The sequence below is a fragment of the Ovis aries genome, chromosome 3, assembly GCF_016772045.2.
Source record: "Ovis aries strain OAR_USU_Benz2616 breed Rambouillet chromosome 3, ARS-UI_Ramb_v3.0, whole genome shotgun sequence".
Lineage (NCBI taxonomy): Eukaryota > Metazoa > Chordata > Mammalia > Artiodactyla > Bovidae > Ovis > Ovis aries.
Genome location: NC_056056.1, coordinates 80,536,207 through 80,550,791, shown reverse-complemented (window position 1 = coordinate 80,550,791; position 14,585 = coordinate 80,536,207). Strand labels below are relative to the sequence as shown.

The 14,585-nt window shown below is 37.6% G+C and overlaps 1 protein-coding gene across 5 annotated transcripts in view; it reads left to right on the top strand.

The window, feature by feature from the left end:
- Window positions 1–14,585, top strand: part of PLEKHH2 (pleckstrin homology, MyTH4 and FERM domain containing H2) — a 100,802-nt gene that overhangs the window by 66,953 nt on the left and 19,264 nt on the right. For all 5 annotated transcript variants that reach the window (XM_004005992.4, XM_042246240.1, XM_012172698.4 and 2 more), the window contains 5 exons: window positions 2,196–2,375; window positions 4,222–4,319; window positions 6,184–6,361; window positions 7,255–7,410; window positions 9,910–10,007. In XM_004005992.4, coding sequence (XP_004006041.3) covers window positions 2,196–2,375; window positions 4,222–4,319; window positions 6,184–6,361; window positions 7,255–7,410; window positions 9,910–10,007 — 710 coding nt within the window. The remainder of the gene's footprint in view (window positions 1–2,195; window positions 2,376–4,221; window positions 4,320–6,183; window positions 6,362–7,254; window positions 7,411–9,909; window positions 10,008–14,585) is intronic.

The following is a 14,585-nucleotide window of genomic DNA, read 5'->3' as shown; positions in this document are numbered from 1 at the left end:
ACTATATAACAAAATATAAATGGCCAAAACCAATTACACAGGTGAATAAAAATTTAAACAGGGAAATTTACCAAACTTTGTAAGTGTAGATAATTTCAGTGCTATTCAAGATGTCCCAAAGTACAGAAAAGAAAGAAATTTTGCAAAATTTTTTTCTTTTACTTTGTTTTGGGTAAAGCTCAAAGCTTATATATATATATATATATATAAAACATATGTAAGAGTAGAGAGAATATTATCAAGTATAAGATGCTCACCATCCAGCTCCACAGTTGTCAACCTAAGGCCAGTTTTGTTTTATTCTCCCCATCCCTATTGCTCCCCAAGACTAGGTTATTTTGAAGCAATTCTCAGTCATCATGTCACTAGATTGTCTTTGTGAAGTAAGTATTATTTTTATACCAAACCCCAGAAAATATTATAGAAAACAGAGCATTTCACACAAAAACTAATCAAATATTAGTCAACAGACTCCAACATCGTGTTAAAAGAATACTAATCCTCAGACATATGTGTACTATCACTGATGCATGTTGATGTATGGCAGAAATCACCACAATGTTATAAAGCAATTATCCTTCAATTAAAAATAAATTAAAAGAATACTAATCATGACAAGGAGAGATTTATTCCTGACCATGCTAATAATTGGCTTCCCAGGTGGGTCAGTGGTGAAGAATTCGCCTGCCAAGCAGGAGACATGGGTTCGATCCCTGGGTCGGGAAGATCCCCTGAAGAAGGAAATGGCAACCCTACTCTAGTATTCTTGCCTGGGAAATCCCATGGAGAGAGGAGCCTGGTGGGCTATAGTCTATGAGGTCGCAAAAGAGCTGGACGTGACCTAGAGACTAAGCAACAACAACAACATACTAATAATTAATATTCAATTTAAATGGTCTAATCATTCCAACTACAAGATAGAGATTGTCAGAGTGTATAAAAAAGCAAGATCCAACTACATCCTGTCACAAGCAGTACTTTTTTTGTTTCCTGACATTTCTTATAAGAAAAAAAAGACTAAGATTTTTAAATAGCCCTCGCAAAAGATTTTACTCCCAGCACTTCATTTTACTCTCAGATTTCAATGTCACTAATAAGCCCAATGTATTTAATTCATTGAAACAAATATACATGTAAAGCACCATAACTGAAGTTATTTGATACATTTATAACAGTAATTTAGGGTTGTTAAATTAGTATGCATATATTTTTTAGAATTCATAGGACATTTTATGAGTATTGAAGCTGCTTCCGATGCCTTTAGGCAGTCCATCCCAAACTTCCTCAAGCAAGGGTTCTCTAGTCAAGATCAAAATGAAATTACACAGTTTTATTACAATGAACTGTTAAAATGAAGAATGATTAGTATTAATATCTTACTTTGGAAAATGTCTAGGAAAGATTATGCTATAACTTTTTCCTAGTAACCTAGTCTAAAAAATAATCTCTTTGGAGGAAAAATAGTATATATTTACATTAACTTTAAGTTATTTAGGCTACTATTTCCCAAAATACTTTCCTCAGTAAACTAGCTCGTAAAGATGCCAGTTGATATTACTAGAAAAGAATAAAGATGAGAAGGGGTTGAACTCTGTTCTGTGTAGAGAGTATAAACATAAACAAGAAAATATCTTGTCTTTATGAAGTTTGTATTCCAGTAGACTCTAGAGGCTATTAATGTTCCATATGCCCTTAAAAAGAATGCATATTCTTCTCAGAGGTGGACTATTCTATAAATTAGTTCAGGTTGATTGATAGTATTGTTTAGGTTTTCTAAATCCATACTGATTTTTCTACCTACTTGTTCTCTCAGATGTTGACAGGGGGTATTGCAGTCTCTCGCTTTAATTGTGAATTTTGTCTATTTTTCCTTACGGTCCTATAAGTTGTTGCATCAGGTATTTTGAAGCTATATTATTAAAACATTTAGAATTGTTACCCCTTCTAGATAAGCTGACCCCTTTTTCATTATAAAATGACGCTCTTTGTCTCTGGCATAATTCCTTGCCCAGAAATCTACTCTGTCTGATATTAATGTCACCACTCCAGATTTCTTTTGATTAATGTTATCACCATATATCTTTTCCATCCTTTTAAACAAAAACTTTTGCTAGTAAGAGAATCAGTATAATTCATGCAGAATAAATCTTATCATTTCTCACCCTGAGTATATCTATTTTTTTCATTTAATTCAGACCTGCCAACTTTTTATAAATGCGGCAGTCGACTCTCCCGCAATTGATTACCACATATCTCTAGCCCAGAGTGCTTTGCAGATCTGTCTGACACATCCTGAGCTACAGAATGAAATTTGCTGTCAGCTTATTAAACAGACAAGATGGAGACAGCCGCAGAATCAACCAGGACCACTGCAGGTATGTGTTGATACACACACACGCAATTCTGAATGGTGTTGTTTTCCTGATTGTAAGTATAATACATATTCAATATAGACATTTGGAAAATACATAAAGTATGAAATGGAAGACCAACTATTACTATTTTGATGTATATCCTTTCAGTCTCTGTAGTCTATGTATAAATGTATATATGTGGATATTTATACACTCACAGTTTTTCACATTACTAACATTACAGTGTGCATATACTTTTTAAAAACTATAAAACATAATCATTTCCCCGATAGCCTTCAGCAGTCTTCAAAACATTAATACTAGTTGCATTAATATCAACTGCTATAGTTTAGGTTTTTCCAATTACCTTTCCTATGATAAATACCACTACAGTAGACATCTTTGAACCTAAATTTTGTATGCAAGTCCAGTGAATTTCATTGTGTCCACTTCTAGAATTTTCCATATCTTCGGCAATATTCAGTGTAATTCTTCTGTTAATTTCTTTCCAGGTAAAAAGTAGTACTTCACTATTGACTTTGTATACATTTCCTTAATTATTACAGTCCGATTTATTTTCAGGAGGGTTTTAGTCACTTGTGTTTACTCTTCAATGAATGCTTCTTTTAATCTCTGCTTACTGACTCCCTGTCAATCACAGGATAAAATAGAAATTTCTTACCCTAGGCTCTCGGCAGTGGATCTAGGTTTTGTGGGACTTGAAACTTGTGCAATGAATACTAAGAAAAAGAATACAAAATTTATTACTTTTACAAATTTTAAAAGAACAAATGAGCATGTCATATGACTGTGACAGCTCATAGGGCCTGTCCCAGGGATTTGGATGGGACCTGTGCTTGAGCAAGGTTCTGAAACTTAAGCTTCATGTCTATCAGGGGCCCTTCATAATCTGGCTCCAGTGGCCTCCTCTTTCTCCACTTCATTTTATACATCCTGTCTCTAGTGTACAGTGAATGAATAAACTCTCCTTATTCTTCGAACAACCCTGCCTTTGCATCATCCTTCACCTGGCAATCCAGATCTCTCTGCATTCTTCCTACCTGTGGACCTCACAGTCCAGCCCAAGCAACATCCCTCCCGTAGATTCTTTCCTGACTCCTGCGTCAGTAATCATTCCGTCCATTGGTTATACTTAAAAAAACATTATTACAGTGTATTAGTGATGCTGTATTATACAGTCTTCTCCTAGATCGTAATTCTTCAAGGGCAAGGCCTTTCCCCCTTCCCTTTTTTTGTATGACATTTTAAAAAAATATTGAAATTATAGTTACTTAATTTAAAAAATTAAGATATAAAATAGAATACAGACCAGAACAAGAGAATGATAAAAGTCATATATAACTCTATTACCTAGAGATACCTCTGTTAATACTTTTATGCTTGCCCCTTGTTTAGCTATGTATGTGTGTATGTATAGGTAGATCGGTTTTGCTTTTTGTATAAATTATTTTTTTTATTACTTTTCAGTTTGCCCTTTCTTAGTGCAATTACTTATATTTCAGTGAAGGAGTTAACACAGAAATGAACAAAAGGGAACAATTTCCCTAACCTTCTGTGAATATCAAAAAGGATTACTATATGATATCCTCTGATCCCCCAGTTGTAGACAACTGAATACGTAACTAGATGGACTATGGTTCTGCCCCAGTATGAAGCTTTTATGCTTTTATGTATTATAAATGCTGTAAGGAGATGATGTCTATGTGGAAAAAAGCAAAAACATTTTGGGATCAAGAAAGACTATGATCATCCCTTCACTCTCACCTCCTCTCTCGGTCACACTGTCCCTGACTTAGACCTCTGATGACCACACGGTGTCTAACCTGTGATGCTTCTCTTTGTCCAGGGCTGGCAACTCTTGGCTCTCTGTGTTGGGCTCTTCCTTCCCCATCATCCTTTCCTGTGGCTCCTCAGGCTCCACCTAAAGAGAAATGCAGATTCCAGGTACGCAGAGTTCTAGCCAGCTGTACCATTCATGTGGCCTCTGTGTCTGCAATAAATCCTAGGTATTTAGTAACCTGCCAGGTACATTTGTGGAAGAATGTGTGAAACAAATGTTGATACAGGAAGCCTTTGGTTATCATTTATATAGAGCTAGAAAGATATTTCCTTTGTTACATTAAATCTCTTATGGAAGGTTGCACTAAAAGCTTGAAAAGCTGACAAAGAATATTTTAAGTTAAAAGTCTATGTACATTTCAAGTATGAATGTCTTATCATTAGTGGGTGTTCATCCAATAAAAGCAACTATTTTGTTTCCTTGTTTTTTCTGTTACTATTTTCTTCACATTTAATTCTTTTGTGTAGAAGACTTCTCTGATAGTTTTCCCACCTTTTATAATTGTATGTATTTGAATTAGCTCAGAATTTTTACTCCTTTGAAAAAGACTTTTCCAATTCACTGTTAGAATGACTTTCTTACAGTGGGGCCTAGGGTGCCCAGCCAAGGGTGATTGGGATCATTTTGTCCAAGAGGTTCATATTAGGTTGTTTAAATAGACTCTGGGACTCAAACAAACAATGAAATGAAAAAACAGCTTGGAAGCAGTAGGAAAATATCTTCCAGCTCATAATATATTTTTGGAGACTCTGTCATCAAGGTCATGTGATTACAATGGTAGTCATTGAGAACCACCTGCCCCCTACAAAGATGAGATTTTAAAGCCCACCTAAAAGGCACTTGAATGCACATATATTTAGGTACATTATCAATCTGCTTTTATAAGTGAAATGAAAATTATATGTAACAAATAAGGACAAATAAGATTTCTATCCAGCTTTTGCTGGATTTATTTACACCAGCGGTTTTGTTTAAGACTTAACATTTTTAAAGAAGTACATGTTTTGTAAAGAAGGAATATTTATTTATTTATTTGGCTGAGCCAGGTCTTAGCTGTGGCATGTAGGATCTAGTCCCCTGACCACATCAAACCTGGACCCCATGCACTGGGAGCGCAGATCTTAGCCACTGGACCACCAGGGAAGTCCCAGGGAAAATACATTTTTATTTTTGTTTGAAGATATTTTCTTATCTTGCTCAGCAGGAATGGCATTAACCGCTGTGTTCTTCAAAAGAGAACTCTCTTCATCATGCACTTCTTAAGTTATCCTGTTCTAGTCTTTATACAGTTATTTTCTTTATATTTGTTAATATAATCACTATATGTTGACCATGTAATGTCTGGTAATTTTAAATTTATTTTGTGATTATAATAATAATACAATAATGATGAAGATTGCTTTGTGGGAAGTCTGGTTTAGTCGGTGAAAGTAAAGACACTAGAATTTGAGAAAAGTGACAGCAGTTAATATTGTCACTCAATAATGATAATATTGTATTAATATATATCAATATTATATAATATTAATTTTATATTTTATATTATTGTGATTATGATAATTGACATTATATAATATTATAGTGAATATAGAATATAGTGAAGTCGCTCAGTCATGTCCGACTCTTTGCGACCCCATGGACTGTAGCCTACCAGGCTCCTCTGTCCATGGGATTTTCCAGGCAATAGTCCTGGAGTGGATTGCCATTTCCTTCTCCAGGGGATCTTCCCAACCCAGGGATCAAACCTGGGTCTCCCGCATTGTAGACAGACGCTTTACCATCTGCGCCACCAGGGAATATTAATGTATATTAATATAGCAGTTAATATTATCATTCAGTAATGATAATATGATATTATGCTGTCAACATTAGCATGATACGTTGTAATAATGTACACCAAGGAAGGTTTCTAATGGTTTCATATGTCTTAATTAAATTTATTCTTAGGTTTTAAGTTTTGTATTATAGGACAGAATTTGGAAAATATGCCATTTACTGCCAGAGATGTGTAGAAAGAACACAACAGAATGGAGATCGAGAAGCAAGACCCTCAAGAATGGAGATTCTTTCCACCCTTCTTCGAAACCCATATCATCATTCTTTGCCCTTCAGTATCCCTGTGCATTTCATGAATGGAATATATCAGGTAGATTAGACTTTCTACCCAGTAAACACATGCTTAGCCCAGAATCCTGCGTATAACCTCTGTGGTGTTGAGAGGTGTCTGTCACCCTACTTCTGTCAGCAGCTGGCAGTGATAAACATGCAAATATATTAGATTTCCTGTCAGGAAAGTTGAGTTTTGAAACAGTTTTGCTAAAAAAGGATGCACACTAAAAAATCCATATTGAATGAAATAAGGGAGGATTTTCATTACCATTATAATTCCGATGGAGAAAAGCAAAAGTACTTCAGTTGAGGGCTTCCCCCAGCAGTGTACCGGCTAGATGAGGAAATGATCACTGACATGGGGTGTGTACAGGTTTGGTCCCTTTAAAGTCTCCACATCTTAGAAATTCTTTGGGAAAACTGTCCAGGCCCTTCCAACTCACATCTAGGTGATTGCCTATTAACGGAAGCAAACATATTCCAAAGCTGGCAATTAGTCTGTGTAGCTCTAAACCTTTTATCATGGAATTCAGATACTTAACTGCATATTAAAGAAACAAAAATGAAATGCTTAAAAGTGTTCATATGTTTAAATGTATTTCTTTTTTGTTTTTTTCCCCTTTGTTTAAAGATTACATACTGTTCTGTGGTTCATAATGGGCCAGCATGATATCTCTGTGAGAAGTTTATAGCTGTCAAATGATCTTTCTATTTTGAATTCACGTCTGTTGGCTGAAGCCAGGAATTCTTATGTCAGGCTAATGACTAAGATGACATTAATTTTCTCCAGTGGAACTTTGAAAAAAAGTTAAAGCACCTAGATAAATATATGTTATCATTAATCATGCATCAGGTATGCCCTGTTTCCCCCCTGAAATCTAGGTTTGACATGTGTGTACCTTTTAAGAGGACTATGTTGTTTCTGTTTAGGTAGTTGGATTTGATGCATCCACCACAGTGGAAGAGTTTTTGAATACTTTGAACCAAGATACAGGGATGAGGAAGCCAGCACAGTCTGGATTTGCATTGTTCACAGATGATCCTTCCGGCCGGGATTTAGAGCATTGTCTTCAAGGAAACATCAAGGTAAAACCAACTCCTTTTAAGGAGGCAGACCAAGGAAACAGCAAAGAAGTTATTCTGCTATTTGCAAAAAGTTTAGTTCAAGAATTTTCCAAAAATATAAGCAATCTGATCTTCATAATAAAAAAATATTGTTGGACTTTGTTGAAGCCAAGGAATTCTGAATAAAATCTGTACACGCATACATTGTTACTGTTGTTTAATTGCTAAGTCATGTCTGACTTTCTGTGACCCCATAGACTGTAGCCCACCAGGTTTTTCTGTCCATGGAATTTTCCAGGCAAGAATACTGGAGTGGGTTGCCATTTCCTACTGCAGGGGGTATTCCCGACCCAGAGATCAAACCCACGTCTCCTGCATTGGCAGGCAGATTTTTTTACTACTGAGCCACCAGGGAAACCCCTCACACACATACATCCTATGTGTTAAAGAGAGGAAGAGAATTAATAATAGTAATAATACCCTAAACATTAAGGTAGAAAGAGTGGAGGTATGGAAGCTCTAATAAAATGGTTTTCTATTTTATTCATTCACCCAGCAGTATCCATTTAACTGTATATCGTGTCCTGGGGCTTCCTGGTTAGCACAGTGGAGAAGAATCTGCCTGTCAATGCAGGGGACACAAGAGATGCAGGTTTGATCTCTGGGTCAGGAAGATCCTCTGGAGTAGTAAATGACAACCCGCTCCAGTATTCTTGCCAGGAAAATTCTACAGACAAAGGAGCCTGGCAGGCTACAGTCCATAGGGTTGCCAAAAGTTGGACACGACTGCGTACTCACATACACACATTGTGTCCCAGGAGCTGGAGCAGACCCTTTGGGGAATATAAAGAAGGAACAGAAATATTTCCTGTGCAGAGTGAACTTCTAATCCACTTAGGGAAGAATAGCCTTATACACTGATAACTTTAAAATTGAAAATGATGAATAGTTTAAGAATGTGAACATTCTACAGAGGAAAGGATTACATTCAGTGGAAATTAGGGAAGAGCTCAGCTGGACTTTGACTGGTAGAAAATGCACCAGGCTTCCCTGGTGGCTCAGATGGTAAAGAATCTGCCCACAATGTGGGAGACCCAGGTTTGGTCCCTGGGTCAGGGAGATCCGCTAGAGAAGGAAATGGCAACCCACTCCAGTATTCTTGCCTGGAGAATCCCATGGACTGAAGAACCTGGTCGGCTTCAGTCCATGGGGTTGCAAGGAGTCAGACATGACTGAGTAACTAACACACACAAGAAAATGCACCTGTGGAAAAAAGAAGCGATTCCAGACATAGGGAAGATCATGAGCAAAGACAGAGAATTGGAAGATTCTTTAAAAATGTTTTCTAGGTCATAGTAAAATAGCTTTAATGAAGTTTCTATCTAGCGATGGCAATGATTGAAAACAGGATATAGAACCATAAGGAACCTTAGAGAAATAACCCACTTATTTTGCAAATGAGGAAACTGAGGCCTAGAATGAAAAATAATGTATGGCAAATCAAATAGCTGGAACCAGGTCTGGATCCTCTTACTTGACATGGTCCTTATTGCTCTTGGGAATAAGTACCTTGTTATGGAATAAAGGCACTTCTCTGATTTGGAGATGAAATATCTGGGGCAAAGCAAGGGATGTACCCATGAGTTTAGAGCATATAAAACATCAGTACTTTCATTTCACTCCCAAAGCCCAACTGCATTTGCAGAATGATCTGTGGATCTTCATAGGTTAAATATGCAATATGTTAAAACTCATACTTAGTTCCTTAGGAGTGCTGGTCAGAAGACAGGATTTCCACCCCAGTCCCACTTGTTTCTTCAGAGGCATTTTGAGGCATCTAGATAAATGAATGTCTTTTTCTTTGTAGTTTCAAGTATATCCTGTTCAGATCAACATTTGTAAATGTAAATTTTTGAGACAGACATTCCTTGAATACTTTTAATAATTGATCAAGGAGATAAGCTAGTATTTTTGGTTGACTTGAGCTGAGTAAATATTAGGGGCTTTGGTGAATAATTGCTTACCCCATGATTTTAAAAACTTTTATTTATCATTCTGTAAATGACAAGATTTTTTAAATTTATCTTGTTCCTGAAGAATTTTTGTTCTTTCCCCAAGAACCTTAACGTTATATTTCAGATTTCTTTGATATAACTTCAGTTGTTCCAATCTTTTTAAACTCAGAAGGTGGAAAAGTTGCTTTTCAGTGACTGAATCATGAAAAAATTCCTGGAATCTTCTTGTTTCCAGTCTCATGCAATCCTTCATTAAGTTTCCTTTTTGAGTAAAAAATTCATGGCCATAGTCCAAAGTTAATGTGTGTCCAAAAGGATAAGAGGACCATAGAGTGATTTATAATTAAATTCTAAACTCAGAGCTTCAGAAGCTTCAAACAGAAAGCTTCAGTCCATTTGGTTTGATTGCATTAATTGAAAATTTTCAGTCTACAGACATGCTTGTCTTCAAAAAATACCCAATATGAAAAACATTATGAATCTCCATTTTCTACTTCCCTTCTAGATTTGTGACATTATCTCTAAATGGGAACAGGCTTCTAAAGAACAGCAGCCTGGGAAATGGGAAGGTACGAGAACGGTGCGTCTCACTTATAAAAACAGGTGTGTAATACCATCGGCAAGCACCAAAGTAAGAGTATACACTTATTTTCAAATCATGCACCCAGAATTTAGTTTCCTGTCTAATAGCCTTAAAAGTTATATTTATTTATATGTTTTCCTAAAATGGTAGCTCTATTTCTGTAGGAAGAAACTGTCACCTAAAATTTTGTCTCTAATTACAGTCTTTTAATATCATGAATAATTATATTTTATAAAAATATGTATTTGGACAAAGAAGAAAACTATAAGGAAAAAAGTAGTTGCTCTCTTAGGGTAGTTGATACAGTTTTTCACTTTCAAAATTTCCTTTAACACTAATATTACATTTTTTCCATAAGACTGAATATTCAAATATCCTACTACAGATCTGTAATAAGAATCGTTTGTTTACCCAAGTCTTTTAGAAGTGGTATGTTTGTATTCATTCATTATTATTCTTTCATATTCTCTCTTCCTCTGTATTTATTGAGCTTCGTCTATAAGCCCAGCGCTTAGCTGGATGCTTTTGATGAAATGATAATAAACACACACGCAATCCCTGATCTTCAGGAATTTACAGGCTAGTGAGGAAGATGCTTGCTAATTTTTCTCTGGAAGAAAAGCGCATGGCTGTGTGAGAGCACTTAACAAGAATCCTGTCCTAGACTGGAAACTTTGGGAGGCTTCTTTGAGGAAATGATGCTTATGTCAAGGTCAGAAGGAGGCTGAGAGTGAAAGCGTTGAAACGGGTGGAAAAGGATGTACAAAGCCTGTAGAGGGAGGCTGAGCAGTGTTTCAGGAACTGGGAAAGAGCTGGTAGGACTGGAGCACAGACTTCCTCAACAAATAAAATTCACTTTAGTATTTATTTATTTATTTTTGGCTGTGCCAGGTCTTTGTTGCTCTGCAAGGACTTTCTCTCGCTGCGGCAAGCGGGGGCCGCTCTCTCGTTGCGATACATAGGTGTCTCATTGTGTTGGCTTCCGCTGCTGCAGAGCACGGGCTCTAGAGCACATGGGCTCAGTAGTTGTGGTGCTTGGGCTTAGTTGCCTCTTGACACGTGGGATCTTCCCAGACCAGCGTTCACACCTGTGTGTCCGGCATTGGTGGGCAGATTCTTAACCACTCGACCACCAGGGAATCCCATAACAGGTACAGTTTTAATAGACTTTAGCATATGGTCAGAAACTAGGGTTTTCTTTATTCTTTTTTTTTTTTAACTTCTTTTCTTCCATGTATGAGCAGAAGGTGGTATTTAATAAACAGTGTTCACCGACCAGGTCATATTAACTGTACAACAACAACAAAAACAAAAACTGTATTTTGCTTCTTTTATTTGACTCTTACACTTCATAAAATAAGGGATCTAAGATATCAGAGTAAGAGCCTGGTAGAATTATTGCTGTAGTCTTGACTTAAAATTTTTTAGAGGCCTACTTTTGGAATATGTTCCTAGCTCTGATATTGGGATGTAAGAAGTAAAGGTACTGTATAACAGAAAGAATGTAACAGCCTTTGATCCAGTTCAGGATCGCTTTTTCTGATGATTTATCCCAGAGAAATACCTACATTAAGTGGGCAAGAGTATTCCAGTAGTTTTTATAACAGTGAAAAATAAATGTGTTAAGGGACACATGTTTATTAGTAGGAGAATGGTTAAATAAATATTGTGCCTTCGTACTGTGGATTCCTCTCATACACTCGGCCACTAAAAGGCCACCACTGTTTGAACAGACTCCTTTGATCCGAATAAAAGGTCCAGCTGGTGGTAGTAATAAAGAACCCGCCTGCTGGTGCAGGAGACCTAAGAAATACAGGTTCAATCCTTGGGTCAGGAAGATCCCCTGGAGAAGAGAATGGCAACCCACTCCAGTATTCTTGCCTAGACAACCCCATGGACAGCTGGCTAAGGTCCATAGGGTCGCAGAGAGCTGGGCATCACTGAAGCGACTTAGCACATGAGCCACTAGAGCTTCTCTGTTCAGGGATTCATGAGCTGAGTGATTCACAAGAGTTCTGGGTAATGAGACAGTGACTGTTGAGCTTTGGTATCTAAGGTTTTAAAATCCCGTGCTCCTAGAGATATGCAGGATTACTTAGGTAGTAGAAATCGAACAGGCTCTAGTCCTGGAGGAACCTGTTTCCACTCTGGCCCTTTGGTGACTGGCACAAAACAACAGCTGGAAGTTATGGACCTTTTAGATGATTGTTTTAGTTCTGTGGTCGCTGGGAGCAGTGATTCTCAAAGTGTGGGTCCTGGATCTGCAGCTTCAGTATCACATGGAAACACATCGAAATGCCCATTATTTGGTCTCACTTCAGACCTATTGAATTAGAATCTCTGGGGAAAAGGCCCTGGAGTCTGTGTTTTAACAGTTCTTCAGGTGATTCTTCCTCATGCTAAGTTTGGAGAAGCACTGATCCAGAGGTCATGTTGCTGCCTGTGTCTTTTGTGGAAGGAAGCCAGCTCCTGGACCTGACCTGCTTGGTTTTTTTATGTACTTAGAAGAGGTTCAGGAATTCTCATTTGGTTTTGTTGGCACTAAATGGAATTAAGTCCATGTCTAAAACTATAGCTAATAATGCATATCTTACGAATGCTGAATACATACTGATTTTGACTATGATGGCCACAGTTGGAACCAAAATGAAATGGATGAAATGGAGAAAAGTGGTCTGAAAGAGACATAAGAATAATGTGCCAGCTCTAGCAAACTCCACCAGGAAGGACAAAAGCAGTCATGAATAACACATTGCCTTGTTAGCAAAAAAAAAAATACAATTTCATGACAGTATCTTTGACATCAGAAGAAAAGCAACTCAATTATAAGGTTTAATTTTTAACAGGAATCTGAAATGGCTGGGTAGCCACAGCTATGAGTAAGTACTGTTTCTAAATGTGATCATGCTTTGCATATGTGTATAAATAGCTTAGGAAATAAGCCCTAATGCCCAGTGACACAGTTAGGAGGGGAACTGGCTGTGACCTACCACACAGCTACAGACTTAATTCTTCATCTGTCAAGCACCACTGTGCTAAGCAAAACTAAAGCACCACCTCTCTTTATCATGGAATTTTTATTTATGTTTAGTAATTTATAGAATTTTAATTATTTAGATTATAGGCTAAAGATCTAATCAATAGGTTTTGAACTTGTTCTCATTTGGAAAACTCTTTAGTAATAAAACTATTTGGTAATGTTTAAATTCTATTCATATTTATTAATAAAACACTTATTTAATTTGGTTTAAATTATTTGTCTATTTGAAATTCCAAAATCAAGACATGTTTTTAACAAAACTAAGCTGGCAAGGGTCTTTCCCTGCAGAGAACAGCTCTTCTTTATCCCGTCTTTGAAACAGAAGTTTATTATCAGTAATTCTGTGTTGTTTTTATTTTCTGGAGCATAGTTTAAGGTTCCCATCTCTGCCACCTTAGTGCACTGTGAGAGCATGTATATTAAATCCTAAACCGAGAAGCCTCTTGGCAGGTCACCTAGTTTATCCCATTTCTTCCAGCTGTGTTCACACCAAAAAAAAAAAAGCTTCCTGTATGAAGAGACTCTTGTGAGTCTAAAGACCTCTAGAGAAGAATCATCATAGTAGTAGTGATAATAACTACCACCAATATTTATTGAGCACTTAACCATATACCAGGCCCTGTGCTGAGCTCTTTATATGCATCATCTCATTTAATCCTAACAGTACCTCTCAGTAAATATTATCATCCTCTCCATCTTATAGATGAGGAAACTGAAGCCTTAGAGAGTTACACCATTTACCCAAGGCTACAGAAGGGTTTTTCAAGGTTTTTCTGACAAATAATTTCCATATTTTTCAATTCTCACCACCATTCATTTATCCATTCATGCCATAAACATCTGTCCAGTGTCTGCCAGTGCCAGGTCTCATTGAAGCCCTAGAGATTCAAAGGTGAGTGGATGTTTCCTGCCTTCTAGACCCTTACAGCTCGTGTAAGACATGAATTCTTAGTAATGTGAGTACTGCCGTGGCAGTCACACTCTGGCGGAGCAGTGAAGGACATGGCCTCTGCACAGAAACAGCTGGATTAGCATCCTGGCTCCCCCACTCGCTCTGTGGCCATGAGCAAGTCACTCACCGTCTCTGGGCCTCAGGTCCCCTTGACGTGAAATGGAGATGAAAACAGTACCTGCTTAGGGTCACCTGAAGGACTAAATGTTAGCAGATGTAAAGCATTTGGATCAGGGCCTGCTTACACAGTAGATGCCCCAATGATATTCGCTCTCACTGTGAATATCACATGTCTGTGTGCAAGATGTTGTGGGAGCAGAGAGGAAGGCCTCGCAGAATGATGACTCCTGAGCTCAGGACTAGAGGTGGTGGCCGTAGAGGCCGGAGGAGAACAGGGAAGGCGGGACCGGTCACAATTGCAGGTTTTGTAGTGTTATCAGCAGGCCATGGTGGACAGAGGAGTGAAGGGAGAGTGAAGGCAAGCTGCTTCCTCAGTAGGCTTACGTGGTGATGAGAAAGGCAATAGGAAATACATGCTCTGAGGACTGAAATCTGGAGCTGGCTGGAGGCGGGCTAAAGGAGTACCCAGCAGTACTGGGAGAGCTC